We start from the raw sequence: 13,857 nt of genomic DNA, 5'->3' as shown, positions 1-13,857 counted from the left end.
GCTGTGGCACAAAACAGAAATGTTTCTGTAGAAATAAACTGATGTGTCAGAAGATCAGGCCCCAGCATAGACCACAATTTCTTGGGGGCAAAGCATAAATTCCCCATCCCTGTAGCAGTACAGGGTCACGCGTGCTCTCCGAGGCTCTAACCTGGCCTTCATCCTGACTCCAGCATCTTCCTGCTGAGACTTCTAACAAGATCCTTACCCTCTCTGGGCCTCAGTGCTTACTTAATATGTAGAAAGTGCTTGACACACATTGGTGCCCTGATTATTTTTAGTTGGGGCAGTTCTTGCCAATTCTGGATTGGGGTGGTGTCTCTTGCTCGTGTGACCTTTGCATACCTGGGTCTTTTTTTTTTTTTTTTTTGCCTTTAAGTCATTGGCTTAGTAGCCTCAAGGGAAGACCCATCAAAGAGCCTCTTGATAGACATGCCGCCTCCCCTCTCCCTCCAGTTCTTTTTCTTTTCCTCTAGTTCAGTCTTCTCTAAGTAAAGATACATCAATTCTGCCACCAGAGTGTCGTCCATCTCCCTCAGGGTCTCAGTTTCCCTTCTGGAAATCATGAAAAGGACCTGTTCCCTCCTCCCTTTGGCACCGGGGTAGAAGAGAAATATGGTGTCTGTGCTCTGGGCTGGGAGGGGCCTTATGATCCCACATGGGGTTGACAGAGGTGGTGGCTTTTTGTGTCTTTTCAGTTCTACCGGTCTCTTCACATTCGGATTGCTCTCGTGGGCTTGGAAGTCTGGACTCACCGGAATATGTGTGAGGTTTCATCAAACCCGTACTCCACCCTCTGGTCATTTCTCAGGTGGAGACGTAAGCTGCTGACTCAGAAGCACCATGACAATGCTCAGCTAGTCACGTAAGTGACCTTTCTGAGTGTGCGTTGCCTTGACCTTGACCTCTGCCCACAGAGCAAGGACTCACACTTTGCCCTGTCTTTCCCCAGGGGTGAGTGTTGCTTGTATAAGGTCCTCCTGGCTCCCTGGTCCTGATACTGGGGCATTTCTCAGACATGTGTTCTGTGCCTAGCACACCTTGCAAAATATTAAAAAGCCTAAGAGCCAGAACAGTCTTCTAGCCACAATCACGCGAGCAACTGAAAGCCCTTTGAGTGTGTATTTGAGGAGTGTGTGTTTGGTCATGAATAATCTGAAACAGACTTTGTTCTAGTTCATTAGTTCATTTCCTACCACAGGCATGGGAAAGGGGTTTCCTTGGGTCATCCTGCACTTGCTTCCCAAGGGGCACAGGGCCGGGTGCCTGAGGAAGTCCAAGTGACAGTGAGGGAACTGTGTGATTGATGGGAGGGAGACACTGGGGAGGGACTGTGTTGGGTTTCTATCAGCTTCAGAGAGAAAAGAATACACACCGATGGGCTAGTATACGACAGTCCCCAAAGGATGATTGTTTAGTACTTATCAATGTGGACGCCAAAGGTATTTTGAGGCAAGTTACAACGAAATGCACATAGATAATAAAACTCTTTTTCTTCTGTTCCCTAAATATTATTTTTAGTCAGCAATCATTTAAATCGTAGTTTACCCTTTAAAAGTAACAGTAAAAATAACTGTCCCAAACACCTGGACTATGTCACTCCATGACAGTCCATTCACTCAGGAAGAGTTTTCAGTTATCAAAACTTTTGACCTGAATTTTGGAAGCATGATGTCCTGCTTTGGGCAAGAACTTGAATCTAGATTTCCAGTAGGTCTTCCTCAGAGTCAAGTGCAAGTTTATAAAATAACAGGTAGGGCATGGATTTTGTACATGCCTTTGCAGATTGCCCCCTCTGAAGATGTCTGCCTTGCATGTGGCAAACATTTATTAAGAGCCCACCCTGCACCCGATGTTTTGCTAGGTTCTAGCCATCCCCAAATAAAACAGGTAGTCTCACTCTGAAAGAGATGGTGGTCTACAGAAGACCCACTGCAGATTAAGGACTATGTACTGAATTTCCACAGAGATCCTTTAAATGGATTGCATGTTTGCAACATGCACTGGAATTTCACTTATTCCTTCTCTCCTACCCTGGCTGTATACAGCTGAAAGAGGGATGTCACTAAAGTGTAGCTGGCTGTCGACAGATTAGAATCATAATTGCAAAACAAAGACAGAAACAGCTCAGCCTTGAACCCAGCTGCACTTTCGAGGCTCCTGATGGGATGCAGCTGTTTCCTTGGCCCCCAAGTGATGTGAGGATGAGGCATCAGCCCTACAGCTGCTGCTCAACCTTCTCACATGCCTCCCCCCTTTCCTCCCTCCTCCCCCACCCAGATACCACAGAGCCAGGACTGAGGCATGGGACCCTGGCAGCTGGTGGAAGTGGGCATGATTCACTTCAGCGTTAAAGCCTGTACCACCCTTCCATCCGTCCTTCCCTCTGACCTTTTCCTGTGCAGCAGGAATAGGACAGAACTTTGCGAGTTCTGCCTGTTTCCTCCCATGGAATTGGCTATGGGCACAATGGAGGGAAAGAGTGACCTTTCACTCCCTGTGTTTCTCGGAGCTGTGAGGGAGGAAGTGAGAGGTGTGGTGACCTGAAAGTTGTCTAGTTGGCAGGATTCCAGAGTCCTCCCCTTGGGAATGATATGGGATTGTCAGTGGGACCAGAGAATAACATGATAGCCACCTACTCTTGTCACATTGGGAACAGCCCTCTTACCTGAGCCATCTTATCTCCTTCCCTCCTGCAGGGGTGGGGCCTTTCAGGGCACCACCATTGGCCTGGCCCCGCTCATGGCTATGTGCTCTGTGTACCAGTCTGGAGGAGTCAACATGGTGAGTTTCAGCCAATATGCGAATTCTGAAGAAATTGATAAAACTGCCTCCCTACCCAGGAGGCCATTTTTTTGGTACTAGGATTCGAACCTCATATTTGCTAGGCAAGTACTCCTACCTCTTGAGCCATGTCCCTGTCCTTTTAGTTTGTATCTCAAGTAGAGTCTCATGCTAACTTTACCTGGACTGGCCTCAGACCACAATCCTCCTACCTCTAACTTTTTGTTTATTTTATGTTTATTTCTATAGAAGATTAATTTTATGTTTATTTCTATAGAAGGTTAAAAACTCTGACACCAAGAAGGATGATTGTTTAAAACGAAGTCATTTGAGTTCTAAGACCTGGAATTATCCATGGGTGAATTTTCATTTTTTGTAGTTTCTTTTCAGTTTTTCGAGTTAAGGAGAGCTCAGAAGTAATCACACGAATGCAGTTCTAGATTTCTCATACATGCCAAACCAGGGGCTGGGGAATAGTAAGAAAATAGAGATGAAAGTGTTTTTATTCCAAGTCTTTCTTTGTGAGGTGTGTCATTATGAAACGAGAGGCTGTCTCAGAGTCACAGCTAGGAAATTGCTATCTTTTGAAATTCTCTTTGACTTTGTGTTTTCATTATTCATTTCCAACCTGGGAGTGGAAGTCAGGGAAGCCTGCTATCCATCTGCTGGTCTGTCCCTCCACCCATCCCACATTCATTTATTTATTGACAAAATAGCATAAAGGTTAAAGCCCTACGCTCTAGAGTCAGAACTGATTGGTTTCAAAGAGCAGCTATGTGACTTTGGGCAAGCTAGTGAATTTCCTCTGCTGCAAAATAATTTTGCAGTTTATAATCTTAGGGTAAGAATAGGAATTAAATGGAATAATGCAGGAAACACACAAGCATGTTGAGTAAATCTGTTTTTGCTGTTTCTGTTCTGCTTTTTTTTTTATTATTTTTAATTTTGAGATGTTGTCCAGGCTGTCAGGCTGATCTCAAACTCTTGGGCTCAGGCAATCTTCCTGGCTCAGTCTCCCAGGTAGCTGACATTATAGGTGCATGCTACCATACTGGCTCTGCTTGTTTGGGCTTTTGTTACTTTTTTTTAGGTATTACCTTTGATGATTAAGCATTGCACACTATGCCAGGTCCTGTGTCTGGGATGTATCTGTCTCATAGTCTGCTTTCAGAAAACACTGAGCCAAGTGCACCCTATATTTGATTCAAAATGGTGTTCCCTACATCTAAAGTGATGCTTATGTTGAGAGGAAGAATGGGGGGAGGATCTTCATCTTTCATTTATTCAGAAAGCATTTATTGCTTTGGGAATTCATCAGTGAGTCAAATGTGGTGTGCAACATCCAAGAACTCAAGATTTAAATGTTTGATTTCCTAATAATGACAGTGGCTTTAGGTTCACAGGTAAAAGCAGGTGTGGAAAGCCTGCAGACTCTGTGGTAGAAGAATCAGTGGAGAGCATCAAGACTTGGCTAAGGAAAAGGTGAGGGAGTAGGGGAGAGAAGGCACTGTCCCCTTGAACTTGACCTGACCTCTTCCCCCTGAGCAGGACCACTCCGAGAATGCCATCGGTGTAGCTGCCACCATGGCCCACGAGATGGGTCACAATTTTGGCATGACCCATGATTCTCCTCATTGCTGCCCGGCCAGTGCAGAGGATGGTGGGTGCATCATGGCTGCTGCCACAGGGTGAGTCAACGGAAGGGTAAGGTTGGGAAGATGGGGGTCAGTCATGCCAGGCTGGTGCCACCCAAGTGTTCCTCCCAGCTGGCCCCAGGGAGCCTCTGTTAAACTGTGTGTTTTTTTTACTTTGTGGTAAAAATACATTAGTAACTTCCAAGGAGTGACTTTTACCACAGAGAAGTTGGGAGAGGACCAGGAACTTGAGTGTGCAGGTGTCCTGGGTTCCTGGCAGGTTTAGTGCTGGTTGAACCCTAGATAGACTTAATTTCTGTGTCAGGGTATTCAGCTGTAAAATTGTCTTGGCCACGTGATACTTCCCCTATGTGATTTTTTTTTTGAGATGGAATCTTGTTATGTTGCCCAGGGTAGCCTTGAACTGGAGGACTCAAGCCATCCTTTCACCTTAAGCCTCCTGAATAGCTGGCACTACAAGTGTGTACCACCATGCCCTTCACAAATTTTTAATGAGGACCCATGTTGGTCATAGCCCCAACCCTTGGTCCTTCCACCATCAAGGAATTTGATCAGTGCTGTTACATCCCAGGCTTGCTTGCAAGCTCTGACATAGCTTCTAGAGCAAGTAGAAGCAAGGGGATCCCCCAACCCCCGCAGTAACTCCTCAGGAAATTGGCAGATTGCACTACCTGTGAGGGCAAGGATAGACATCTTGATGTCCTGTAGTTGTGAGAGATTTTCTAAACGAGGGCCTTTGAAAGAGAATTCTGGAGTCTTTCTTTGGAGGACTTCTGTTCTAGTTTCTGGACTCAGCATAAACCATTGGGTTTTTTCAGGTCACTCCTTGGAGGGTGTTGTGGTAGAACCTTACGTCACCTTACTCCAAACTATGTGGCCCACTTGTACTTGGTGGTTCAGTGTCTCCACCAGGAAATCAGTACAACTTCATGATCATGCGCAAATCCCGCGAGCTCACCATAAAGTCCATCCCTTCCTCCCCCTATCTCAAAAGAGTATCTGTAGACAAATGTGAGTTGTATTCACTACTGCAATTCACTACTGTAATTATCCACAAGTTGTATTAATTATTATAGCAAACTCCTTGTGACATACCTCACTACTGAAGGAAATCCTCCAGCGTTTAACCTTAAATTGGCTCACAGAATTTGAAGCAGGGTGACTCTACCTTTTAGATCCAAATCATGGTACAGTACTTCCCCTCGTCTGGAGAGGATGTGTTCCAAGACATTCCAGATGCCTGAGACCACAAATCGTTCTGGGCTCTATGTATACTGTGTTTTCCTACACATATATACCTATGGTAAAGTTTAATTTATTAAGTAGGCACAGTAAAAAGCCAGGTGCCAATGTAATCCTAGCTACTTGAGAGGCTTAGATCAGGAGGCTCTCAGTTCCAGGCCAGCCCAGGAAGGGAGTTCAGGAGACCCCATCTCAGCCAAGAGGTGGGCTCGTTGGTGCATGCCTGTCATCATAGCCACAGTTGGAAGTATAAAATAGGAGGATTGTGGTCCAGGCCAGCATGGGCAAAAAGTGGAAGCCCTATCTCTAAAATAACCAGAACAAAAAGGCATGGCTCAAGAGGTTGAGTGCTATCTTGCAAACGTGAATCCCTGTGTTCAAATCCCAGTACTACCAAAAAACACCCAAGTAGACACAGTAAGAGATTAAGAACAATAACTAATAATAAAGCAGACCAATTATATTAATATACTGTAATAAAAGTTATCTAAAATTTATGGATTGTTTATTTCTGGAATTTTCTACTTAATATTTTCAGACCACTGTTGACTACCAATATCTGAAATCATGGAAAGCAGAACTACAGATAAGGGGAACTACTGTGCCTTGATTTTCTTTTTTTTCCCCAAGAGCAGGGGACCCAGGAGCTTTGACATGCACTCTCTCCCATAGAACAAAGATCAGACCATTGGCCAGTAAAAAAATTAAACCTATGACCTCGACCTTTGTTGGCCTGGTCCATCTGATATCAGCTTCAGAAAAAGAGTGGGTTAGTTGTTATTTTTGTTCAGCTAAGACCCAAGATCTACTGTATACACTCATAATATTTTACATACTATAGCTCCCTTGTGCAGAGGGCAGAAATAGCTGTTCTGAATCTCAAATACCTTTTCCATGCACAGTAAGACAAACAAAACACTATGATTACTACAATCACTAAGTTAATGTATTGATGATTGCACTAATGGGAGAAGGTAGGTACATAGGACTGTGGGGTCTGTGTCCAGGGGGAATCACAGGTAGCAGGACTGCAGGCTGCTCTGGTGAACACTCCTGGCTAATTCCAACCTTGTCCTTTTCCAGGGACCCCTTTCCCAGAGTGTTCAATGGGTGCAACAAGAGAGAGCTGGACCGGTATCTGCAGTCAGGCGGTGGGATGTGTCTCTCCAACATGCCAGACACCAGAATGATGTATGGAGGCCGCAGGTGTGGGAATGGGTACTTGGAAGATGGCGAAGAGTGCGACTGTGGGGAGGAAGAAGTAAGTGTTGTGACAGTGCTAACAGGAGGAAAGGATCTGCAGTGGTTTCAAAGCTCATGGTGAAATGAGAAAGCAGTAAACAGTTGCTTGGTCATTGATAGTTCCTACACATGACTGTCAAACACCCCACTCCATATAAGCTGTGGACAGCCACTTCCCAGGTAGGTGGCTTCTGCAGCCTCGTGAAGTTTGTGATTGGCACTGTTGTGTCCAAGATCAGGGTGAAATTCTTCTTGTGTGTGTCTGGTCCAACCAGAGACCGTGACCCTGAACAAAAATCAGACCACTGGCCAGTAAAAAATTAAGCCTATGACCTCAACCTTTATTGGCCTGGTCCATCTGATATCAGCTTCAGAAAAAGCTGAAAACAGTTTTCACTGTTTTCCCCCAGAGGAGCTGCAGATGGCCTCCTTGGCTCTCCAGCTGCGCTGAATTTATTATAGAGGCTACACAGCCGGATATATGAACTTGAACATGAACCTTTTTTAAGGAACCTTATAGGTTCCTTAAAATAACAGGTTTGTGCTGGGTAGCCTGGGGAAGAGAAGACTGAAAGGGGAAGAAGAAGCAGAACTCTGTGGAAGCTTTTTCCTTCCTGATGAACTTCAAAGTCATTATGGAGGGTACATGACCTACCTCTGTCATTTTTAACAGAAGTGTGTTTTTCTGCAAAAAAGCAGAACTGGATTGTTTCAGCTCTATTTTTTGAAGGATAAAAAAATATGTATGTTAACTCATGGGCTTACATATTTTAACAACTGGGGCAGAACTCATGAGTGACAGTCAGTGATGAGATAAGGATGAGACTGTGGAAAAACTCATTCAATAACCTTTTCTATGGTGTGTTAGTCATTTTTTAGATAAAGAAGCTACCACCCCACCATCATGAGCTCAGGTGCATCAGGAAGCAAGGAGTTGTATCAGGAGCAATGGGGGGGACTATGATTTTGTAAACTAAGTATAATCACATAATGTAAGCGTAAGAAAATGTCTGGGGAAAGATTCACACTCGAAACGTAGCTGCATCTAAGTTGTCTCACAGGGTACCATGTGTACGCATATGTTCTATGATGATTACCGTAATGATGAAGCTGGGAAGTGATGTTTTGGGAAAGAGTTTAGGGGGTACGGACTCTGGGGCGTGTGAAGCAGGCTGGGGGTGCGGGAGGCCCTGCCTGGCTGGGCTCTGACTCCCACCCTCTGCCTCCCCAGGAATGCAACAATCCCTGCTGCAACGCCTCCAACTGCACTCTGAAGGGAGGGGCAGAGTGCGCCCATGGTGCCTGCTGCCACCGCTGCAAGGTAAGCAATCCTTTCTCCTGCCTGAGGCTCTGACCTGCCTCCATCCTGGGGAGCAATGGCTGGGGGTGTAGGCCAGTGGTAAAGCACATGCAAGGTCCTGGATTCAATCCCTAGCACTGAAAAACGATAACAAAAAAGTCAGTTTCATGCACTTGGAGCTAGGAGTGCCCTTGAAGGAAATTTACTGTTTCCTGCTGTGGGCCTCACTGAGTTCAAATCATCCCCTGGGTTGGGCCTCCTGCAAGATGGCAAAAAAGATGATAAATTAAAAAAATGTCCAGAGAATAGGCTTTGCTTTTGTTTGAGTTCATATAATAGTTACTGTAACTCTGATTATCCTTAGTGGGCGTTTCAGTAGGTGCCGGGCACTAGGCTGAGAATTTTGTACAGGTTATCTCCTTCGATCCTCACATATTCCCTTGAGATGTGTGTCTCTGTCCTCATTTGCAGATGAGGAAGCTAGGGCCTGGAGGGACGGGTAACTTGTCTTGATTCCTCAGGGCCTCGGGACTCTGGAGCCCACACCCCTAAAATGTTGACGTGGGAGATAATTTTTTACTATTAGTGTTCATGTAGTGCCACAGTCTCTTATCTACAATTGTGAAAGTCAGAAAATTCTAAAAGCGGGAAAAAAATTAGAACATTTGGTGACTAACACAGACCTGAGTTGATCGGAGGCTAATTAGCCTTTTTTAAAAAGCACACCTAGCTGGGTATGGTGGCATAGCCTGTAATCCTTCAGGAGGCTCAGGCAGGAAGGTCATGAGTTTGAGGCCAGCCTGGGCTAGGTGGTAAGACCTTGTTTTTAAAAAAAATTATATATAAAAAAAAAAAGCACAACAAAACCAAGTGCTTATGTGTCATTATAGAAATATTCTGTATCCTGGAATGTTATGTAATGTACATGTGGAATTATACATATATATTGCATGTATACTTGTACACATATGTATACATAATAATATGTACACATACACATACAATATTTGAAAATCTGAATGATCTTATTATACCTAAAATCAGAATCTCATGTGACCACGTTACTGTGGACTGGAATTGTGGATCTAAGCTTCTCCCTGCCACTTTCTGGGGCTTACTCATTTCGTGCTTTACTGAAACTCATTCTTCTCAAGCCCTGGAGAAGGCTGTTATCTCGAACCATGGGTGAACAAACAAAAGGGGTTGAGTAGCTGGCTGTGGTCCCATAGCTAGCTAAGGAGCTGGGATTTGAACCAAGTGAGTTAGATGGGTCCTCTTGGCCTCGTCCTGCTCCTGCAAGATGCCTTTGAGTGTGACTGTGGCCTGCTTTGCATACCACCCCTGCCTGCCTTTGCAATACAGCCTCCACTCTTCAGCAAGCAGCTCAACCTAAGAATGACCAGTAAAGGGACCTGTCTGCCACTCGTTCCTGAGAGGATCTGGGGGTGGTGAGCAGTCACCCAGGAGCAAGGGAAGGCTATTCTCAGTCATGTGTTCTTGCCTGGCCTTGGGATACCTGGATGGCATCTGTTTTGGCCTGGCATCCTGCAGGGAGGCTGTGCTAGGTAGAGTCCTTCCAGCCTTGGACAAAGGCTGAAGAGTAAGCATTGAGTGTGACCTTCCGCTGAGTTCTAGGATTTCAGTTTGAGTTTCATAAAGGTTTCCCTGGGGTCTGAGACCTTGACTTCAAGCCCTGGCTGTGTGTTCTGTATCTGTAAACTAGAAAGAGTATTAGGAGCACTGACCACCCAGGGAGGCTGTAAGACTGAGGGGAGACTCAGTTTGCCCATGGTATGCTTTTAATTGACAGAGTAGAGCAAGTAGCAATACTTATCCCATGGATTTTGTGAGGGTCCTAAGAGATAGGTGTAAGTAATATTCTCAGCCCAGGGCCTGGCTCAGTAATGAGAATGTCTTATTGTTGAAGAGCTTTGTAAATTCAAAGATGTTACAGGTGCTTGTGTGTGTGTGTGTGTGTGTGTGTGTGTGTGTGCGCACCATGTGTGTATGTCAGTTGGCCTTTCTCCTTTGCAGCCTTAAGGTGAGACTCTGGAAACATTGTTTAATCTCTTTAAGTCTCAAACTGCATCATCATAAAAATAGTGATAATTCTGTTATGTAGGACTATCATGAAAACTACATGAAGTCATACTGGTATTGAACTCTTAAGTGCATAAAGGTAGCTGTAACTGCTACAGCACATAGGAAACAGTAAATTCTCAAGACGGCTGTGAAGAGGAAGTGCGTTAGCATTTGTGAAAATACACTGAAAACTGTCACTCTTCTCACATTAGCAGCTGTTGCTGGCTTCATCTAATGGGGTCACATGATGGCATAATGGCAGTGAAAAATTCTTTTCCACAAGAGTGATGCTGATGAGCCCTTGGCTGGGAGGGCAGGGAGGAAATTGACTCTCTTTTTCCTCTCATTCCTCAACTCAGCTGCTGGCTCCTGGCACCCTGTGCCGCCCACAGGCACGACAGTGTGACCTCCCAGAGTTCTGCACGGGCAAGTCTCCCTTCTGCCCCACCAACTTCTACCAGATGGATGGCACCCCCTGCGAGGGTGGCCAGGCCTACTGCTATAATGGCATGTGTCTCACCTACCAGGAGCAGTGCCAGCAGCTGTGGGGACCTGGTAAGGACTCGCCTGGGGGACATGGTCCTCCTCTGCGCCCCCACTTCTGAGCCAGCCTTCCCTGCCACCCTCTTGGGGTTCCTTAACCTTTTGGCTCCAGACCACCTACAGAAACCACCTGTCATCCCCTCAACTCAGGGCAGACATCAGGGAGAGACAGTGGTGGCATTCTCCCCAGACCCTTGGTACTTGTAGCTCTCAGAGAGAGCAAGTGGACAGCAACGCAAAGGGAAAAAACAAGCAGGTGATGGAACCGGAAAGGCAAATGAAAATGGTCCTCAAGCACTGAAAGATGGTTAACCTCAGTCATTTTAGGGAAAAGCAAATTATTACTCTTAGGAGGTGAGATTTTTCATGTGTTCGATTGCAAAGACTGAAATTACTATTATAATAATACTATAATAATAACCACCACCATAATACGACTTAGCAGAGGTCTGAGGAAGCAGACAGGCCCATCCCTCTGGAAAGCAGTTTGGAGATATCAGATATTTAAATGCACCTGTTGTACTCAACAATTCCGCTTCTTAGAAATGTAGCCTACCCTGTACTTGCGTATGTATGTGAAAGTGTATCTTCAAAGATGCTTACTGCACTATTGTTTTTTGTGTTGTTTTGGTTTTTGGAGGTACTGGTGTTTGAATGGCTAGCTTCACACTTGCTAGCCGGATGATCTACCACTTAACTCATGCCTCCAACCCTTTGTGCTCTGGTTAAAGATGCATTCTCACTTTTTGCCCAGGCCAGCCTGAACCGCAATTCTCCTATCTTATACTTCCTGCCTTAGTTGGTAGCTGGGATGACAGGCGCACTGTACCAAGCCTAGCTTTTCTATGTTGAGATGGGTTCTCACAAACTTCTTTGCCCAGGCTGGTCTGGAACTGTGATCCTCATGCTCTCAGGCTCCTTAGTAGCTTGGGATGGCAGGCATGCACCCCTGCACCCAGCTATTGCTTGAGATGGAGGCTCAAGAACTATTTACCCAGGCTAGCCTTGAACCACCATCCTCCCCATCTCAGCCTTCCAAGTAGCTAGGATAACAGGCGTAAACTATTGGTGCCCAGTAGTACTGTTGTCAGTCATAGCAGCAGTGGCCTCTATGTCCTTAGTAGGGACATAAATTAATTCTGGTAAATCCATAGAGTGGAATACTGTATGGTTAGGTTAAAGGAGGCAGCTCTTTATGGTGAATAAAGCCATCTCCTACAATAACCCATCTCCTAAATAAATAAAATAAAAATGCAAGGTGCAGAACAATGTCTAGAATGTGCTTCCACTCTTCATTGGATACATATTTCTAGAACATGCACTGGGAAGTGTATCTAAGAGATACATAAGATAGTGATACAGTTGCTTCTAGAAAAACACACTGTTCATAGTTGTTGCTTTTCTAGGTGATAGGGGAGTAGGAACTGGATGGATATGAGGAAAAATTTCCAAAGGCAATGTTTATATCTTTAAAGTTTTGTGCATGTATTATTTTTTAAAGTCCTGAAATAAGATAGCACTTCATTACCAAGCAAGCTTAGCATGGAAATCCTTGCAGATATAAATCCTCAATAAGGTATAAAAATGAAGGACTGGAGGTGTGGCTGTAGTGGTAGAGCACCTGCTTAGCATACATGAGGTCCTGAGTTCAAAACCTAGTACTGCAAAAAAAAAAAAAAAGAAAGAAAGGAATTTAAAACATTTTCTCTCAATTAGTCTTGATGAGAATATGGGGTACAATAACCTTACAGGGGTACAAGAAGAAGACCTGAGTATCCCTCCCCTAAAACATTCTTCATGATTTTGTCGAAGGCCAGCTTTGCTCTGGGGGTGTCTGACAGGCTAGTGTACCAACAACTGTTGTTTCTCGCACCTAGGAGCCCGGCCTGCCCCTGACCTCTGCTTCGAGAAGGTGAATGTGGCAGGAGATATCTTTGGAAACTGTGGGAAGGACATGAATGGTAAACACAGGAAGTGCGACACAAGGTGAAGACCAAGGGCCAACCCTGTTGCCTTCCCTTTGTCTGAGTTTTTATAGGGTCTCTCCTAGTGGGTCCCCAGAGCACACTCATTGCCCCTGACATTTGTCCCACCCCACCCACACCTGCTGTCTTGGCCAAGAAAGACGAAGCTTTGCAGTACCCAAGTTCTTCCCCAGGCTCTGATTTCATCTTCTGTCCCAGAGATGCCAAATGTGGGAAGATACAGTGTCAGAGCTCCCAGGCCCGGCCCCTGGAGTCCAACGCGGTACCCATTGATACCACCATCATCATGAATGGGAGGCAGATCCAGTGCCGGGGCACCCATGTCTACCGACGTGCTGATGATGACGAGGAGGAGGAGGGTGACATGCTGGACCCAGGCCTGGTATTGACTGGAACCAAGTGCGGTGACAACCATGTGAGTTCTTACCCTAGCCTCACTCAGCAGCTGGGCTGCAGGGAGGAGAGATTGAGAAGTGTGAGCTGTAGAGGGGGACGCTGGACTCAAATCCCAGCCCCACTGGCTTCTTTTATAAAAGCAGTAGAAAGATAACAATGGATTGCCACCTACAAACTAAGGATTAAGCAAGGTCATCGCTTTGAAGCACCCACTGTTACCATTTTCATCCTTAGCATTAGTTATCATAGGAAGTAAAAGTGGACCAAGAGTCAGAGAAGTCCAAGGAAAATAATATTAACTATCTCAGAGTTAATTATGATAATAAGAGTATAAAGAACATGGGCCAGGCACTAGTGGCTCACACCTGTAATCCTACCTACTCAGGAGGCAGAGATCAGGAGGATCACGGTTCGAAGCCAGCCTGGGCAAATAGTTTACGAGACCCTATCTTGAAAAAACCCCATTACAAAAGAAGGGCTGGTGAAGTGGCTTAAGGTGTAGGTCCTGAGTTCAAGCCCTAGTACCTCAAAAAAGAATAATAGTAATGTATAATATGACACATGTCCTTCAAATTGTTGAACGCAGTATTTTGATGGTATATTTATCAGGTCCTCCATAATCATGAAG

The 13,857-nt window shown here is 45.2% G+C and overlaps 1 protein-coding gene across 2 annotated transcripts in view; it reads left to right on the top strand.

Moving 5' to 3' along the window:
* Nucleotides 1-13,857, top strand: part of Adam19 (ADAM metallopeptidase domain 19) — an 82,594-nt gene that overhangs the window by 57,481 nt on the left and 11,256 nt on the right. For both annotated transcript variants that reach the window (XM_020179206.2, XM_020179207.2), the window contains exons 9-16: nucleotides 699-865; nucleotides 2,700-2,784; nucleotides 4,333-4,472; nucleotides 6,765-6,942; nucleotides 8,155-8,244; nucleotides 10,665-10,860; nucleotides 12,726-12,834; nucleotides 13,032-13,248. In XM_020179206.2, coding sequence (XP_020034795.2) covers nucleotides 699-865; nucleotides 2,700-2,784; nucleotides 4,333-4,472; nucleotides 6,765-6,942; nucleotides 8,155-8,244; nucleotides 10,665-10,860; nucleotides 12,726-12,834; nucleotides 13,032-13,248 — 1,182 coding nt within the window. The remainder of the gene's footprint in view (nucleotides 1-698; nucleotides 866-2,699; nucleotides 2,785-4,332; nucleotides 4,473-6,764; nucleotides 6,943-8,154; nucleotides 8,245-10,664; nucleotides 10,861-12,725; nucleotides 12,835-13,031; nucleotides 13,249-13,857) is intronic.

This window comes from Castor canadensis, chromosome 16 (genome assembly GCF_047511655.1).
Source record: "Castor canadensis chromosome 16, mCasCan1.hap1v2, whole genome shotgun sequence".
Lineage (NCBI taxonomy): Eukaryota > Metazoa > Chordata > Mammalia > Rodentia > Castoridae > Castor > Castor canadensis.
The sequence above is the reverse complement of the archived record's forward strand: the minus strand, read 5'-3'. Positions and strand labels throughout refer to the sequence as shown.